General features: G+C 41.8%; 1 protein-coding gene across 3 annotated transcripts in view; it reads right to left on the bottom strand.

Moving 5' to 3' along the window:
- Nucleotides 1-19,595, bottom strand: part of PARD6G (par-6 family cell polarity regulator gamma) — a 115,764-nt gene that overhangs the window by 61,165 nt on the left and 35,004 nt on the right. For all 3 annotated transcript variants that reach the window (XM_056518506.1, XM_056518505.1, XM_056518504.1), the window contains exon 2: nt 6,528-6,750. In XM_056518506.1, coding sequence (XP_056374481.1) covers nt 6,528-6,642 — 115 coding nt within the window. In that variant the 5' untranslated portion in view covers nt 6,643-6,750. The remainder of the gene's footprint in view (nt 1-6,527; nt 6,751-19,595) is intronic.

The raw sequence follows: 19,595 nt of genomic DNA, 5'->3' as shown, positions 1-19,595 counted from the left end.
TCCGTGCAACTTTTATTGCAATCGTCGCTTGGCCCGCCACTGCTCTGCTAAATTTAACCAGAGCATTTCAGAGGGCATTCATCAACGTCTGTGCACCATTTCATACATTTAGCGCACAGACACCACTTTCCCGGCAACTTATTTTGCTCTAAAGTGAGCAAAAAGCACATTTGATAAATGCCACTTAAAGTGTCTAAACTGCTACATCTACCAAGCTGAGTGATGATACTTTGCATCTGTTTAGCATCTAAAACACAAAAATGAATTGATAAAACGGACTCTTGAACCCACGTCATTACCATTTAGGCAAATACCTTGAGAAAGATTTGTAAGCAAAATGAATTCCACATAGTGTTTCTGTTATCACATTTTACACATACCAATCATGGCAATAAATGTGAATTGACTTTAATTTAGATTTTCTTTTCCTGGTCGCTAAAAAGGGACTTAAATATTTTCTCTAATCACACTTGGGATTATTCCCATGTTAAGAAATTTTTGGTCATAACATAGTACAGAACTGCTTTTGGCAAATGTATTAGTGCTACATACAAACACTGAAAATAGTAGTTTAAAAAAAAAAAAAGGCTTAGCCCACCAAAAATAAACTTTTCCCAGTAATGTGTATGCTTTCAACTCTTCAATGTCATGTGCCTAAATTCCACGATCAGATGTAATACATGTGGACAGTAACTCATAAAAGAGAAAAAAAAAACAGAAAAAGAAAAAAAATAGTGTGACAAGTATCCAGATGTTCCTTCAGGACAGGATAAAGATTAGATTCTTAGGTATCGCTCACTACACAAGCATCTGAATGTGGCTTTACTTGGCTGGGAACATGCAGTGACACCATTTTAACCAGTCAAGTGCTTTCGGCTTAGTTTATTTTCTATTAAGATATTCCATTTTAACATGGAGATGACATAACTGGGACAAGTTTGTTTTAGGGGACACAAAGGATGACACATTGAAGCATAACAACATTTATGAACAAAACAGCTTTAAAAAGATACAAAGAGGAAAAAAGATTTAAGAAAAGAACTGCCTGCCCAGACAATCGGCATTCTTTAATGGTCACCGATTTTACAATTAAAGAAGCTTGATCTTTTTATATAGAATACAATATCTATAAAGGGGTAAAGACAGCTTTGAACATTTTTTTTTTTTAAATAAAAGGTCCCAAGTTGCTGCAAAAGCAACAAAGCAAAAGGTTATTCATTTGTATGACCCAGCGGCGATCCCCTGTACAAGCTCCTGTCGGTGCCCTATTCTCTTGACAAGCAAAAAACATGTGATTACTGCAGCCAATCAGTGGTCTTATTGGTCGCTCTCCACTCCTGGCATCACTGCTCAGTGATAGGAGCCATCATGCCAGGAGAACGGAGTACTACCACTGAGGCCACTGATTGGCTCCAATGGTCGCTTGAGACAGAGGTGACGTTTGATGCTGGATATGACGGCCATGTAACCATTGCTTTGTTGTTTTGCAGATTTTTGAACTATCTTAAGAAAAAAAAAAGCTGAATAACCACTTTAAATAGGGCGTCTGGCCAGCTGAATTGATATATATTTATATATTTCAGAATGGGGAAAAAATTCTGTCACTTAACGATCTTCCACGTCTTCCATGTCCAGTCCAGAGGGACTAGGAAATACCGAGATTAGTAGGAGCTCTGTTTGAGCAACCCCTTTCAGAATGAAGCCTTGGGGTCGATTGACAGGTCTTGTTTCTAAGCACCACCGGAAAATCGGAGACGTCTCCAAAAGGCCACCCCCTTATTCAAACCAGATTTTATGTTGAAGGTTTTCATTATGTATAGTAGTTTTTATTGAGAAGAATACCATCATAGGAGGGACGTATCCCTATTAGCTGCCACTGCAGATGAATGGTAGTATTACATGGCAGCCATACAAAGAAATGGCAATCCGCCCCAGAATAGGCATTAGTCCTACAGAGCAGTTTAATATTCTCTCATAGAGGAGGTCCTCAGTGGGGGGCCCAATTCTATAATGTCCATATGCCTTAATAGGTCATATTCACACATATTGTTGTCATGAGATAACCTCTTTGGAGGTAAAGATAACATGCTGGCAGCTTACTATATACTACATATACACTGAGGTCAATCAGGGCTGGAGTAAGAGAATGCAGCCTGGCAATCTGACCCTCTTTTCTCAGCCACATATAAGTGACGTGGTTGTAAATACCCAAGGTTCTCTCCACTACTTTAAAACTTATCCCCCATAATGAGAAGGAAAGTTGAGTGGTGAAAGTTTCCCAGTTCCTCAAACACAGAGGTTACAGGACAGACAGCCCAATGACCATCTGTACAAAAGGTCCCAAACAGAGATGAGACTATGAGGAGGTCTTTAGATCACATTTTACTGTTATTAGGTTAAAGGGGTACTCCACCCCTAGACATCTTATCCCCTATCCAAAGGACAGGGGATAAGATGTCTGATCGCTGGGGTGCGACAGCAGGGACCCCCGCGATCTCTGTGCAGCACTCGGCGTTCATTTAGAACGCTGTGTCTGGGCGGCGGGGGTAGTGACGCCACGACCACACCCCTCGCGATGTCACACCACACCCCCTCAATGCAAGTCTATGGGAGGGGGTGTGGTAGACGCCCGCTCCAAATGTTCCAAACACTGGGACAGCGGAGTACCCCTTTAACATAATTGTGGTCACATGTTAACGGGTTTCTTCACGAGTAGAAAACTATTCTACCAGAATACAACAGGGCTGTAGCTTTGCAAAATACAACGTGGCTAAATAAGGTCCCAAGAGAGAAGAGACTTTTTTCATGACATACAGGTATCTACTGAAGGGGAATACGCATGTAGAGTCCTAAATTACAGATATTTACAGTACACAGTACATTACAAAGCTACAAAACCTCTTGTGCTTTTTCCTATTCCTGGAGAATATAATTTTGATAAATTCATTTCTAAACTGAAGAGAAATATAAAAGCCCCAAGAAGAAAGAAGTTGGGGTACAAAAGATTCAACAAGTCTGCTGTCAGTAGTATGACATATGACTTAGGCGAGTATATTTGTTTATTCATTACAAAGGGATGTTAACAGAACATTAACAATCAAATAAATTAGGTTATAAATCTCTTGGGTTACTAGAGGGTTTTTGTTAGTAGACCTCCCATTTTCCTGGATTGCTAGTTAAACTGATGCCTATTTCACGGTGTTTACAGCACATTAAAGGTCAACTACATAACTTGTATTCCTTGTAATGGGGTCAATAAAGGTCATGCTCAAAGGGCTTCAAGGAGATACTTAGGTGATGGTTCCTATTGTGCCACACAAGCTGTGATCTGTTCACAAAAGCCTAATAAAATCCTTAGAGTAAATCCATGATGTCTTGGAAAGGCAGCTGTTCTGTTTCTGTGTGCCACAGAGGCCAATACTACTTACCCTCATAAACAGCTCAGCACAATAAAAAATAAAAATAAAAAAGAGACTGCTAACCTGAAGACAAGGTCCTATCACCCAAATGTCATGTCCAGTTAAACAGTAAGTTGTCAGTGAGTCACCAATGGCCTCTAGTTATCTAGATTTTAATCTTAATCACTTAATAAGTATAGGAAGCTGCAGAACAGAAGATTTAATCTTAAATTCTAAGTAGTATTTACTTCCTATTGTACAATTTTAAGTAACCTATAGTGAGCATATTGGAATGATCTTGATACCTGCACCTATAAATCCCTAAAAAAAAAAAAACAACAACTATTCTTTACTCTAATAATAATGATAATAATAATAATAATAATAATGATAATAATAATAATAATAATAATAAATAATAATATGCACCAACCAACAGAAACATATTTAAAATGCAAAGACCAGAAACAAAAAACATTACATAGCAACATAAATACTATACCTAGTTAGAACAAGACTATAACTCAAACAAAAATAAACTGAAGAAAACAAAAAGTATGGGAAAAAAAATGTATAGAATAAGGGATAGAAGAAAAAAAAAAAAGATATATATCTAAAATGTCTAACAAATGACAGTCTTAATCAGGGGTTAACGCTTTGCTGTGTCACAGACACTTTAGTGGTCTGGCTCAATCGTGTTAAAGGGGTACCCCGGAGAAAAAAAAAAAAAACTTCTCCCCTATCCACAGGTTAGGGAAAAAGTGTCTGATTGCAGGGGGCTCTGCCCGTTGGAACCCCCTGCTATCTCCTGTTTGGCTCTCAACGAACTCAACGAACCATACTACGGAGCGCTTTGGCTCCCACAGTCAGAGGAACAGCTGTCAGCAGCTGAGACTGGACCCCATCCTAGCCAGTGTTTCTGAAACTAGGGACCAGAGCGCTTAGGGGAGAAGCTGCCAAGCCAGGCCTCGTTCTGGAGATCTTGAGAGGGGCTTTCCAGTGGTCGGACCCCTCCTGTGATCAGATACATATTGCCTAGAGGGGCAAGTTTTGTTCCCCAGAGTAGATCTATATATCTCCTAGTTACTTAAGAGATATGGAAATCTTTTTTCGGTGACATGTTTCACTAATACTAATGTGGCCTACATTAAAAAAGAGGATTGCCTGCATCCACTCACCAGCCTGCCGTGACTCCATCTACAAGATCGAGCACTCATCTGTGCCCCACCGGAGGAGGTTCGGGACCCACTGCGCAGACACATCCATTGTGCCGGCTGCCCAGCCGAGCCAGCCTGCGACAAGGAGCCCAGCATACCAGGGGCTACCATCCCGACCTAAACGGAGCGGTGAGTGGTGAAGTAGCACCAACAATCTTTGCTTGCGACAAACTTTGCTTGCTACAGTATTCCATTTGGATCCTTACCTGTTACATTATTTCCTGGACTATAACATCATCCAATTGCTACTGTTACTCTAAGACTGCCGCTAATATAAGTTAGATTATATTTGGTCAATTCAGGCCATTTCTGTTATCTAAGTTCAACAGAGGTGGCTGCTATATAAACTTTTATGATATACTTTTTACTATTTTTTTACTACTATTTTTTATTATAATGTTTTACTATTAATTGTATATACTGGTCTCCAGCAAGGGCCCTGCTGAGACCATTTAATGTACCTATTTAATCAATAAACATTATTTTATGGTTATCTATAAACCACTATATACACTTTTAATGCAAATCCAGCGATTTATTGCACCACATTATATACAGTAAGTATATACCTTGAGGTCTGCAACTCCTCTTACTTTCATTGTGGCCTACATTAATAAGTATGATCTGTGTGTCACACAATTGCATATGCAGTATATATGGAAAAGATAGGAACAAAAACACAATGGCACTATCTAAGGGCCATAAATGATGATTGGAGCAAATTGTCTATCTATACACACACACACACACACACACACACACCTCCCGAAGCAGACATATATACACACAGATTTGCAGAGAATGGAAAGCAGTGGTGGTTAGATCAGCTGCGGGTGTAGGTGGAGAATGGTATCACACTCACCTATTCGTGTTGCGCTGCTGGCACAACACTGTTTAGCGCATAAAAGGAGTACGGTGGTTCTCCCGAGGTCCTCTGGCTACCATCCAATCCTGATTATCGGCTGTGTCAGTCTAAGGTATGTAGAAGAGTTGTCCCAAAGGGAAGCTGCTCCAGCAGTTTCCAGGGTGGAAAAAATGGATGATACCCGTGGCACCTTGAGGATATGTTGCAATGAAACAAGTGTCCTGGGTTTATTAGGCTACTTGTTTATTCAGTATAGTAAAGTATAACATGATAAAATAAAAAATAAAATGAAATAAAATAAAAGTGGATAAATTATGGGAGCAAGGCATTTCACAGGGTGACCCCTGCTTCATCAGGCTGATCTAGATGAGCCTGATGAAGCGGGGGTAACCCTGCAAAACGCGTTGCTCCCATAAATTATCACATTTTATCTTATCATGTTATACTTTACTATACTGAATAAACAAGTAGCCCAAGAAACCCAGGACACTTGTTTCATTGCAACATATCCTCAAGGTGCCACGGGTATCATCCATTTTTTCCACCCTGGAAACTGCTGGAGCAGCTTCCCTTTGGGACCACTCTTCTACACACAATTGCCAGGGCCATATATTTGCCATAGACATTAGAATATTTTTCCGGCCTGAGTAAAACCTGAGCATCCAGGACCATCTTTGATTAACACAGACAAGTATCTAGGAATCCCAGACATTAAGAGTAAGATTCTAGCATTTTACACTGTATTACGTTTTTAGAGATTTACATGCTGTAAAAAGCAGACTATGAAAGAAAAAAAAAAAAGAAAAGAAACACCGGTTTGTATCTTCCTGGGTGGTCCAAGTAATCTTTTTATAACACAACCATTGAACACATAAACATCCAAGTAGCATGCTAGCACTTAACTTGGCAGTACATCGAGCTGAATGTTCCTTAATGCTTTGACCCAAATAATGTGAACTAGCACTACACCAGCAAATACATCTCTGAAATGCTAGTAATTCACTTTAGAAACGGCCACAACATGAAGAATACGGGTGGATATCTTACCTTGCTTTTGAATGAATACTCTAAGCAGCGGGTTGGCACTTGAAACAGCTTTACAAAAATTGTCATCATTGTTAATTGGAAGAAGGTCACCATGGACATCGGCATAACCAAGCATAACATCTACATTGGATATGTTGTGGATCTGAAGGAGAAGATTGTAGAAGTCCTCAAACGTCCCAGGTTTATATCGATTTAAGGAAAATCTTCTAAACTCTGCTCCATACTGAAAAAAAATACAAAAGGTCGATTAAAAGTCCTTGACTATAGTTTTGTATCTCCTAATACATACATATGAAATCATTTTATTTAACATTTGTCTTGACATCGAAATTTTCCAATCTTTACATCCTACTTGGCATGTCTCTCTCCGTTGCCACAAGCCTCCAGAAAGGCATGAGGGGGACTACTGTGCTGTTGTTCTGAATGGAGGCACGAAGTAAGAAGTCTCTCAATCAGGGCCGACAGAACGCCTTGTGGACCCGGAACGCCATTACTGGATGAGGTTACAACTATGATTACTATGAAATGGCACGGCCACTCAAAGTGGATCATAAAGCATTGTGATAGGGGTGTTTGTCAGGGTTTCATGCTGCCCGTGGTTTGGGCAGTATTGAATTTTGATAGATTATGTTTAATTAAAAATAATAAAGCGGTACTCCGGAGAAGGAAAAAAAAAGGTTTTCAAATCAACTGGTTATTTGTAAATTACTTTTATTTAAAATCTTGAAGTACTGTGGTGCTGGACAAATTATCCTCTATGGAAAGGATAGGGCATAAGTGTCTGAGAGCAGGGGGTGCGACCACCAGGACCCCCCCACGATCAACTGCACGGCACTACGGCTATTGTCAACCCCAGCACGAAGCGACATCGCTCCTTGTGCTCTTGACAGTTTCCAACATGGCAAAAATGTTAGCAGAGAGCACCGAGGTAAGAACTACACAACTTTCTCTGGAGCATACAGCAGCTTATAAGTACTGGAAGGATTAAGATATTTAAATAGAAGTAATTTACAAATCTGTTTATCTTTCAGGCATCAATTTAAAAGCCTTTAATTTATGTAAATCCATTCTGATCACTATTCAGTATCAGGAGCAAAATGTCTCCATTTTAGGGCAGATTAGTTTATACATTATAGGTTTCTTACTTTAATCTTTATCAATATTGGTAGGTAAAGTTCTAAAGTTACCAATATCCCCCCTTTTCATGCACACCTTCCCCCTGCCCTCAGTTGAACTCGATGGCCATATGTCCTTATTAACCATTCAGAAGGACATTCAGCATGTGTGCTTCATCCCAGACACTACATATTGATCTGTCATACACAGCAGAAAGGTCGAGGAGCCAATCTCCAGCAATGACCCACAATTTAACTACATGAAAACATAGAAAGCCTGTAAATATTTCAGAAGATGCACAAAAAAAGATGTTCATAACTTCTGTATTGTATGGAACCTGATGAGTCTATGTTGGAAAAAAAATCCAAGCCTATAATAAAATAAAATAAAATAAAAATAAAAATCACTAAAGAATAGAAACCTAACATTGCAAGGGCCAATATACATGTCGCAAACAAAGATTTACAACATAGCCTGTAAGTATATATACTGAAGTCAATAATACATAAATACCGAAAGCTTTAAAGCGTACCTGTCAGATCCAAAAACCTTTTTTTTTTCCCACTCAGTAGCTAATCCTGACCATGTACATATAATTTGTGTCTGGCACCTTTATTTATTTTTTTTATGACACTTTTAATTTAGCTCACTAGTCTGAATTCCTCTCAAAGGGTGGAGGCGTGGCCGCACTGTGCAGGTCTCCGCCCCCTCCCTCAGTATGCTGTCTGCTCACATCTCCCCTAGCATTAGCAAAACTACAACTCCCAGCTTGTCCTCACTGACAGTAGCCGACAGTGGGAGGATTTTTCCTCCGGCTGTGAGCCCTGCGCTCACAGCTGTCAATCAAGGAAGTGTGTCCATGATGCATGGACACAGCAGGACTAGTATGTGTCCAAGCAGACGGGGGGGGGGGGCAGTTTGACTGGATTTTTCAGTATGAAATACTGAAAATTTTCTAATTAAAGCACTTACAAAATGTATTGGTTTTGCATGCTTTACAACATATCAAAAGTTTTTGTATCTGACAGTGCCCATTTAAAGTGCCCAGTAAAGATGAATAATTATGTGTTCCCCTATTCACCCCAAGTCCACAGCACTTTTTCTTTTTAAATTTTGCCCATTATTTCTCTAGTTATGGCTTTATAAAGTCTGCTCACTGTCTCTCTGCTTTTGCTGCTGCAGGGGGGAGTTACCTGGCAGGCGTGACTTCACCTGAAGCCTGCATAGTAACGCTTCCGCCCTTCCCTGTTCTATGCTGCACTCGGGCACACGCATAGAAGAGGGAGCCAACAATGGCAGGCATGTTGCGAGTCCCCTCCTCTCTGTTCTGCACATGCCGAGGCATACAGAGAGAAGGGACATCGGTGCCGTGAGTAATATAAGACCTCGATAAGAGCAGATAACTGTGCCACACTTCTATCACTTCTGTCACCTAGGACCATCAGCGCTGCTCTGAGTGCTTATGGCCGGGCAAAGCCTATCTGAGGGGCGGGGACAAGAGGCAGGAGGGCCTTGGGTATCTCTGTGTTCAAAGAGCCCTGTGCATGCCGTGCACAGCACTCGCTCCTGCCTACAAGATTGACAGGCAGGGAGCGAGAGATGAGCAGAGCTGCGCTAATGTCCCACCCCAATCGCACTTCTGGAAATCGGACCAGTGCCAGTCCGGCACAAGTCCGGAGGATATGCAGGGCCTGCTGAACGCCATAGAAGGAATATAATATCAAAAGTTTTACTTGATGACAGGTACACATAAAAAAAAAAAAAACACACACACACACAACTCAAATCCTTTCTTTAGCTTCTATGTATTGGCTATTAAATGTTATCACAAGATAAATGTAGGAACCAGCAGTTCATAAATTTCATATGGAAAATTATTAAATACACAGAATGGCCTCTACACAGGAAGTATACACTACTGTTACCATGATTTACAATGAGCTTTGTGTATTCCCTTAACTAGCTGCAAACAATATCCTTATATGTTGTAGATGCATTCTGGAACATCACAAACCAAGGGTAGATAGGGTCTCTAGTTTATAGACAAAAAAACTGCTTCATTTGTGCTACAGGAAATAAAATTATAAACCCTGCGCTATAAAAATACATTCCTCTATCTATGCATCAGGGTGTTCTTAGTTTGCCATGGTAGGAATTAAGGAGTAAAGCAAACACATATCTTTAATAATGTACAATTAACAAGTTACATGTTACGCATTCACACGTACAGTATCCTGCGCATATTTAACACGCAGGATTTGAAACTGAGATTTGATGCTGTGTTTAGTAATTTACTTCACATTGAAATCTGCAGCTTCAAATCCAGCGCATCAAATATGCACAGGATACTGTACGTGTGAACAAACCCTATGTCAAAATTTTCTTTGCTGCTGTTTAAATAGGGTACACCACATAGGTCATATTTTCCGTTTATAAATGCCATGAAACCCTAAAAATTCACAATTTTTCTGCTTTGTGGGAATTTGATTTTGTTTAAACTCCAAACCCACACTAAAAATTCACAACAAACGTGACCTAAAGGGGTATTCTGATGCTAGACATTATAATCTACTGTATCCCTAATGAGGAGGGTCCAGCATCCCTCATTATCTGCAAAGGAAAGAAGCAGAAAGGAGTCAGGAGGACATTTGATAACAGCACTTTACATTATAGCCCAGGGTTTACAGGAACATCAATACTTTAACTGTTTCCATATCTGATGATAGACTTACAGAATAATGGAGAATTCTGCTTCGTCTCGCCCTTGGTTTAGGACAGTGGTTCTTAACCTGGGTTCGATCGAACCCCAGGGGTTCGGTGAGTCAGTCCCGGGGGTTCGGCGAGGGAGGTCGCAAAAGGACAGGCAAACCAAGCAACTGTTTGGGGCCCCGAGCTGAGCGGTGTTTGCCCATCCTGTAGCGACGGGGCAATTCCCCCAATCACTATTAACTCCCTGCGGCCCGTGCGTGCGCCCATAGAAACTAAGGCGCTGAGGACCGGAGGATTGAGAAGGAGGAAGACGCGCGCTGGCCAGCTTGGTTAGTGACCGGCGACACGTCATCTTCGGTGCTCCGACCACCGGTCCAGAGATCTACTGCTATAGCCGGAGCGGTGGTCGGAGCACTGAAGTGGGCAGTACACAGGCATACAGCCTCCAGCCATACACTGTATATGGCTGGAGGCTGTATGTCTGTGGGGGAACACTGCCTACATCAGTGGTCTTCAACCTGTGGACCTCAAGATGTTGCAAAACTACAACTCCCAGCATGCCCGGACAGCCGTTGGCTACACGTTGAAGACCACTGGCCTGCCTAATGTGGGGGAACACTGCCTGCCTAATGTGGGGGAACACTGCCTGCCTAATGTGGGGGAACACTGCCTGCCTAATCTGGGGGAACACTGCCTGTCTAATGTGGGGGAACACTGCCTGCCTAATGTGGGGGAACACTGCCTGCCTAATGTGGGGGAACACTGCCTGTCTAATGTGGGATTAAGAAGGGTTCGGTGAATGCGCATATGAAACTGGTAGGGTTCAGCACCTCCAACAAGGTTAAGAACCACTGGTTTAGGATGTGATCCAATACTGGATTTAGCTTTAAAATATCTTCAGTTCCTGTGGGGTTGGGAAATGACAGGAACCTAGAACACTGCCCCCGGGCCTTCGGGAACTTTTTTGTTTTCCCCCAGAAAACCCCCTTAACCAGTTCTGATATAGTACACTACAGTCAACACTGCAGATCTCAATGCAAGTGAAAACAGTGAAGAGAATTTAATTAACTTTTTTTAAACAAGCCATTAAATTAAGTGGCGACTAATTGAGAAGCGTCATAAATGTGGAGCTGAAGAAATCAAATCTCACAATGTGTTCAGTCTATAAAAAAAAAAATCAGGCACATATCTGCCGCTTGTTTCATTCAATTTCACTTAGGTTTAATTATCTCTTCATCTGGAAGTTCCATTGAATGCCGGTCCCTAAGGACAAGTTCACCACAGGGCTGAGAGCTAGAAACTGAATCACACACATTTTCATAAGTAAAAAGGACAGAGATTTTCTCTAAAGGTAAAGAAATGTAATACAAAAAAAAAAATAATTATTAAAGTAACCATGGATGTAAAAAAAATAAAAAATAAAAAAAGTGTATGAGTTTAGTTTAAGGAGGTACCTGCCTCCACTGTAATACAGTATAATAATAACTTGGCCCAAGGGTGGATTCACACCAAAATACACGGGTATTTCAAGGTGAAAGGGTTTCTGAAATATATGTGCTGTATAAGTGTATTTGAGGCCTTGTTCACACTGTGGACATTCAGCCAGCAAAGTCCTATTGTGATAAGTGAAATTCTAATGCTCTGTGTATACCATGGCATGGCGCATGTTCCTAGCACCCTATTATTTCGATGGCGCCTTCTGCAAGCTGAATTCCGCTGAATGTCCGCAGTTTTGTTTGACCTGCATTTTAGTGCTTCCATTGATTTTAATGGAAGTAAAAGGCATAACGTGAATAATATAACAATAGCATGTATATTCCATTCAAATTCCCAGGATGTGGCATAATACATGTGTATGTGGAAGCAGAACATACATGTTTACATGTAAGGGGATCCTCTGCTCAAAAATCACCCCCCCCCCCCCCTGCGTTCTTGCGCTCCGCGTTAGTGGACGCCGCAGACCGCCGAAGGTGACATCAGTGTGCCTCTAGCTCGGTTCGGAGCTCCACCCATGCCCCAAGGTCCTCACTTGCATAAAAAGAAAAAGGGGAATTGCGGCGGAACGGCTGGGTGAATCTGGACGCTGTATCGTTTTGATCACCCGCACTCCAAGCCTGCGTGGTGCCTGCCTGTGGCTTTAGTGCATGATACTGCTGACAGATTTCCTTTATAGCATACCCGTCACTATAGGTACCATAGAACTTTTTTGGCTGTTTGCACAAAAAAACTGAGCGTGTTGTGCAAAAGTTTTACTTTTAGGGTGCGTTCACATGCTATTACGAGCAGCGGGTTTCACACTGCGGGAAACCTGCTGCGAGTTACACTACCATTGATTTGAATGGGTCCACAGACCGCGGACCCATTTAATCAATGATAGCGTAACGCGCAGAGGGTTTCCTGCAGCGGGAAACTCACTGCTAGCTACTAGCGTGTGAACGCACCCTTAAAAATGTGGTGTCAAGCATTGATGAATTCCCCCCTTGTGCATATAAAACCCCTTTTACTTCACTGACAACCTCATATAGTTTACACGATGATCACGCACTTCTCCATTCAGCACAGATAACATATACAGGATTAGTCACATCTGTACACATACTGTATTATTGGTCTTGAAGTTCTACTTACAAGTCTAACAAGTGTTCCTTAAGAAAACAAAGATCCTCCTATTATTTATCCCTGCCTCTCCTATATATAGCTTCTGCTCTGTCTCATGTACACCACTTTCCGGACATGTATTTTAAGAGAGCAATATGTCTAAAAAAAAATCAAAAGGTAAGTAATGACAGGGGCACGTTTTATGAGTTCTGCGGGAGACGGATGGGAAGATCACTGGATCGAGTTCCTTGTGTCACAGGGCAGGGTGAAGAGGAGATTAAACAGTTGATAAAGTCTATAATTCGGAGGTTGTTGAAACGCACATTTCTGTTAGAACAAGGTGAACCTACTAGGAAGGTACTTGCGCTATAGGAAAGGATCGCTTTTTCTAGCCTAAACAATCGTTCATTGTGTAAAACTTTTAGCCGGCTGTTTGCAATTCTTTAGACCTGTAAGAAGACAGCGACCTCACAGAACAAGTCACACAAGAACTTTACTTCTTAGGGACAACTGTGTTCTTGTCAATTGTCTCATAATGACCATCTGTAAGGTGGGCTGCAGGTCAGGCAGTCATATGTTGGCTGTAATCACATGTACAATATCCTGCCTATATTTGATGCTGTAGATTTGAAGCTGCATTCAATTATTTAGTTTACACTGAAATCTGAAGCATCTAATCTGCACAGGATACCGTAGGAGTGAATACACCCTTAAAGGGTTACTCCACTGCCCCAGCATTCCTAACATTGTGTTCCTAACACTGGGTTGCAGGCTTCCCCTCGAGACGTCCCGCCACCCCTCCCCCCAATGCAAGTCTATGGTAGGGGGCGTGGCGGTCACCATGCCCCTTCCATAGACTTGCATTGAGGGGACTTCATGACCCCCGCAGCCAGCATTTAGAACAAAATGTTCAGAAAGCTGGGGCAGTGGAGTACCCCTTTAAAAGGGATGTATCTCACATTGGATACTGATCTATCTTCAGAGAATCGCTGTTTAATGAAGCAGCAAATTAAAATGGCTAAACACATTGGATTGAAAAATCTATTAGACCTCAAGACATGTTTCCATTCACAAATTCTTCAATTTGCTAGAAGAAAATACAATATTCCTTTAGGATAACCACTCCAACAGTTCTTTCTAGTCCACCTGATTTACATCATCATGGCTGAAAGCCACATACAACACACCTACAGGCCTAGACTCTTAAAGCTACAACTTCATAGAAACGACTGTAGTATAACCCTCAAATAAATGGGTAAAAACTAAGCGTTTACATAACTCACATAAAGAGATCACCTTATAAACTAGCGCTAAAATGATTAGTTAATAAAATCACTCAGTCGGTCAGTAGGGGGCATGAAATATAAGGCCAACTTCAAGCACTACCACCCAACTCCCCATCCCTTCCCCCCACCCCTGCCCCGGTAACTTCTCCTATTTCCCACCTGATGATAACCCTTTTACTCTTCAGCGGTTCCCTCTCTTCCCTGTGCGGTCCCCTACTTCCATCTATTAAATCCGAAAAAATAAATTGGCCAACTAATACATTATAAAAATAATCAATATAAACCACCCATTTACAACAGTCACGCCTTTTGCGCAGCTCCCATTAAAGTCAATGGGCACTACGCAAAATGTGTAGTTCAGCAGATTTGGTGGCTGCAAACAGGCCAGAGAGGGTGGGGAGCCTTTAAACTCAAGATAGGCGTGGATCCCAGAGGTGGGACCTCATACCTAGGGGACATTTATGGCATATTTATAAATATCCCAGATAGGTTTACCCATTTAAATTGGCCACACATTTTAAATAAAAGAAGGCTAATGGTTGAATAGAAGTTGAACTATTGTCTCATGAACATTAAATTTTGCTGATATAGAATTTTTCCCATTTTTGGCTGTTACAGTTGGACAGACTACATGATCAATGACATCAGGTAAAGGACAAGTGATCTTTCTGAGAACGTTCTTTCATCTGATTTTTGCCCAGACCATGACAGTCTGTTATTGGTCGGCTCAAACAATGATTCATTGTTAAAATCATCCAATAAATGATTATTTGGTTGAAAGTCTTTTTTTCAACATTAAAGGGGTATGCCGCCCCTAGGACATCTTATCCCCTATCCAAAGGATAGGGGATAAGATGTCTGATCACAAGGGGCCCGCCGCTGGGGATCCCCGCAATCTTTGCTGCGGCACCCCAGACATCCAGTGCATGGAGTGATCTTCGCTCCGTGCCGGATGACTGACGATGCGGGGTGGAGGCTTGTGAAGTTATATTCATACTGCCTTGTAATGCTGGTGAACAATCAGAGGGGGTGACAGATGTTTGCAGCAGCATGCCTCCTCCCCGCCCTAACCCGCTCTGAACATACAGCCCTGTACATCAATCATGCAGGAACAGGGCGCTCTTATTGGTCAATCGGTACCGACCAATCAGAGCTCCAGGCGTGGAAAATTACATCATATTCCCCCAATGGGAGCCGCAGAAGTGCAGCACAGACCCCAAAAATGTGTTACAAATGTCATAACGTCGGCGTTATGACATTTGTAACTTGTTTTTGCTTAAAGGAGTACATTTAGTTCCGTACAGTGTGCGTGGGCTGGCCACGCCTCTTTGTGATGTCAGACCACTCCCCCTCAATGCAAGTCTACCATAGAATGGCATTGAAGGGGTGTGTCCTGACATCATGAGGGCCCGTGGCCAAAGCCTGCAGCGCATGCGCACAGCGTTAAACAACAAATCCCTTTGTCAATTTTACCCGATAATATCGATTAATCGTTGCAGCCCTAAACAAAGAAAAAAAAAAAAAAAAGTAATTTCTACTTACCTTTGTTAACTCCCCCAATGCCTGTGTTGACCCGCTGCAGTCCCCATTGCGCTCCTCTTTTGGGTTTCCTGTGGTCAAAACACCACGCCATGGTGATGTCCTGAATCAGCCAGTAACACTACCAGGAATAGAACCTAGCCCAGGACTTAATACTTTAGATCCCCAGCAACCACTGGCCGAGATATAACATTGGCACTTCCAGCGATTGCTTAGATGCAGCGTGATGTGTTGGCCACAGGGAACCCGGAATAGGAGCACAACAGGGACCGCAAAGGGATAATGGAGGTATTTCGGGGAGCAGCGTAATGTATACCTGACAGAATGGTGGATTTGCTTACCAAAAAAAACCCTATCACGGAGTACTCCCTTAAGCAAACCACCAAACCACCAATTTTCGACAACTTCTGAGGAGACTTTCACAGGTTTGTTGCTCTAACTGAATAGAATCAGAAAAATCTACAAAAAAAAATAAAAATATGGCTCCCAAGATTTCTCAATAGTCTGGCAGAAAAAGTGGCTGCAGAGTTTCCTTATATATTTTCTAACCTCTGCATTTCTTTATGTTTAGTTGAGAAATCACTTGACTTCTATTGGACATGATTGAATCTGTTTCATTTCTTCTGGTTTAGAGTCAAGCACTGCTCTATATTATTAAATTATGAGGCAAGGAACATTAATTCAGAAGTCTACATGAGGTCTTCCTGACGCCCATTGCGCTTTATTTATATGCCAATATCCTGCTGGACTTTTCCACTGTTTTGTTACAACAATTTGCTTCAAAGTTATTTGAAATATCTCCAAGTTTACCTCTGACAATAGATCAAAAAACGACCATATTTCAACATTTCTTTGTCCAGTCAAACATTCAACTATGGTCAGGGCATACAAGAAAAGCCACTTCTAGTTTATACACTGCTGCCTACTGAGAAAGAATAAAGCTCCAGCCTCAGGTCACAAAGCTTTAAAGAAGTACTCCAGTGGAAAAAATTATTCATATCTACCGGTGCCAGAGAGTTAAACAGATTTGTAATTTACTTCTATTAAAAAAATCTTAATCCTTCCAGTACTTATCAGATGTTGTATGCTCCAGAGGAAGTGGAGTTCTTTTCTGTCTGACCACAGTGCTCTCTGCTGACACCTCTGTCCATGTCAGGAACTGTCCAGAGCAGGAGAGGTTTGCTATGGGGATTTGCTTCTACTCTGGACAGTTCCTGACACGGACAGAGGTGGAAGCAGAGAGCACTGTGGTCAGACAGAAAAGAAAAATTCAACTGCCTCTGGAGCACACAGCAGCTGATAAGTACTGGAAGGATTAGGATTTTTTTTAATAGAAGTAATTTACAAATCTGTTTAACTTGCTGGAATCAGTTGATTTGAAAAAAATAATAATAATTGTTTTCCACCGGAGAACCCCTTTAGTAGCTAAGAAACTCTGGATACCCTAGCTGAGAAGCTAAATACATAGCAGGTTAGCCTAAGTATAGTGGCATACTGTACATACATTACATATAGTCTGTACTGTACTGTATTACAGTAGCACTGTCTAGGAGCAACAACAGCTCCGCCAGCCTTGCTAACCCAAGATAGCAGAATGGGATACAAGTGTTGAAGTTTTTTTTAGCAGGTTATAATTCTCAGTTCTTAGTTGCAACAGTTACTACCAAGTTCTCAACAACCTCTGGAAGCAGAACAATTCATTGTGCCCTTTCCCCAACCAGAACACACACACACACATACACACACACACCTGAAAACACCATAAGCAATACAAAAGAATGATGAAAAGCACAAAATACTGGAGGTTATAAATGACCCTTCAACTTCATAGCCCCACCCCCTCAATGCAAGTCTATGGAAGGGGGCGTGACAGCAGTCATGCCCCCTCCCATAGACTTGCATTGAGGGGGCGGGCGTGACATCATGAGGGGGCAGGGCTATGACGTCAAGAGCTCCCGCCACCGGCTCCAGCCATCGGTACAGTTTGTTCCAAACGCTGAGCAGCGGAGTACCCGTTTAAGTTTAATGGAGGGAAAATTATAGTCTCAGGCTGGTGACTGAATGGTTTAATCTAGAACCATTAGTTGGAGACAAGAGAATATATGACAGAATCCTGTACCGTACACAATCATTCTGGAGAATTATGAGAGAACGTTCTAGTTTAAGGGATCATTAGGAAAGACCCATGTGACCAGAATGTATTGCATTAAAAAAGTTAGATGAAGGAGAACTTGAATGACCTCCTGACATATATCCAAAAGAACTTAGTACATTGAATAGAAAGCCTGCCTTTTCACCCATCAATGGTGTCCTCACCAATGCGGCCGTGGATAGATGTGGTCAGACCCTGCAGCCATGTTTAAAACTGAAGTAGAAAGCTTTTCTAGAATAAAAGAGACTGTTATATGTGCAAAAAAAAAAAAAAAAAAAAAAAAAAAAAAAAAAAAAAAAAGAACGGGGAGGTGAAACTGCTCCATATGAACCCAGATGGTTTCGAAATCAGATATCTAATAGCCACAACAAGGACAACCCTTTTAAGCCATGCAGCTACTCAATGCATTTGCATATTGTATAAATGTAGCACATTCTATAGGAGCCCATACAGGTACTACATTTTCTCTAAATAATCAAAGCCAAAGTTCCTGTGAAGTTACAAAAACTGCAGTGTGTCTAGGTCCTATTAACCTCAGAGTTATGAAGACTGCAGAAAACAGTTTGCTCGACTGTAATAGAAATCCGGCCACTGCAACAAGGCTTAGCCTAGAATTCCACTGAGGGTTTTCATGCAAAAACGCCAAAAAAAATGCCCATTTTGCTGCACAGCGGTTTTTTCTGTGAAGAAACGCCGCGGCCAGATGTTAGCTGCAAGTCAATAGGGAACTGCAAAATGCCAGATCCACTTGGCGTTTTTCATTTTGGCATTTTTTTTTTTAATCCTTTTTCAGCTCTTTTGGGCTCAGAGGTTGGTTTTCAAAAACGTCCTTAAATTCAGAGTATGGCATGTTCTCTGGAAAATCTTGGCGCTTTCCTCTCATAGAAGTCTATGGGAGTGTAAAAGCACCAAGAAAACACCATGCGAGTTTTAACTTTGGCATTTTTGCAGGCAGTTTTTTTTTTTTTCTATTGATCCAAAAGTACCTGTACTAATACATAGATCGCAGCCAGTGTCACTTCAGACACACGGCTGCGATCCTCTAGTATAAGCTATAGAAGCGGGCAGCACACCACACTTGTCTGGTCCCACACTATACTCCGCTATGATGTGAGGTTATCTTCACATCACAGATTCATATTTCCCGCTGAGAGCTGTGATTCATCGGATAGTGTTGGCCACTCACAGCTCTCGAAGATAACATCACAGCAGAGTATAGTGTCAGGCAGGGGACCAGACAAGTGCCGTTGCCGCCCACTTCTATAGCTTATACCAGAGGAACGCAGCATGTGTAAGGAGTGACACCCGCGGTGATCGGACCTTAACTGCAGGTACTACTACTACTCCCAACATGGAGGACACTCTGCTCCATGCTGGGAGCTGTAGTACCTGCATTAATAGACAGATCGCAATGGGTCTCAGAAGTGACATCCGGGCCATCTGTATATTAGCACAGGTAGTACAACTCCCAGCATGGAGCAGAGTGTGATCCATGTTGGGAGCAGTAGTATCTGCAGTAAGGGACAGATCGCAGCAAGGGTCACTCCTGACACCTGTTGCGATCGTCCTTATGTGAATTTCGGGACTCAGCTGTGCTCATGGCTACAGAGCTGGGAGAACAGCTGATGCTGAGCAGTAAATGTATGTCCTGTATCTACTGCCCAGCAA

This window comes from Hyla sarda, chromosome 5 (assembly GCF_029499605.1).
Source record: "Hyla sarda isolate aHylSar1 chromosome 5, aHylSar1.hap1, whole genome shotgun sequence".
Lineage (NCBI taxonomy): Eukaryota > Metazoa > Chordata > Amphibia > Anura > Hylidae > Hyla > Hyla sarda.
This window is presented reverse-complemented; position numbering and strand designations above follow the sequence as displayed.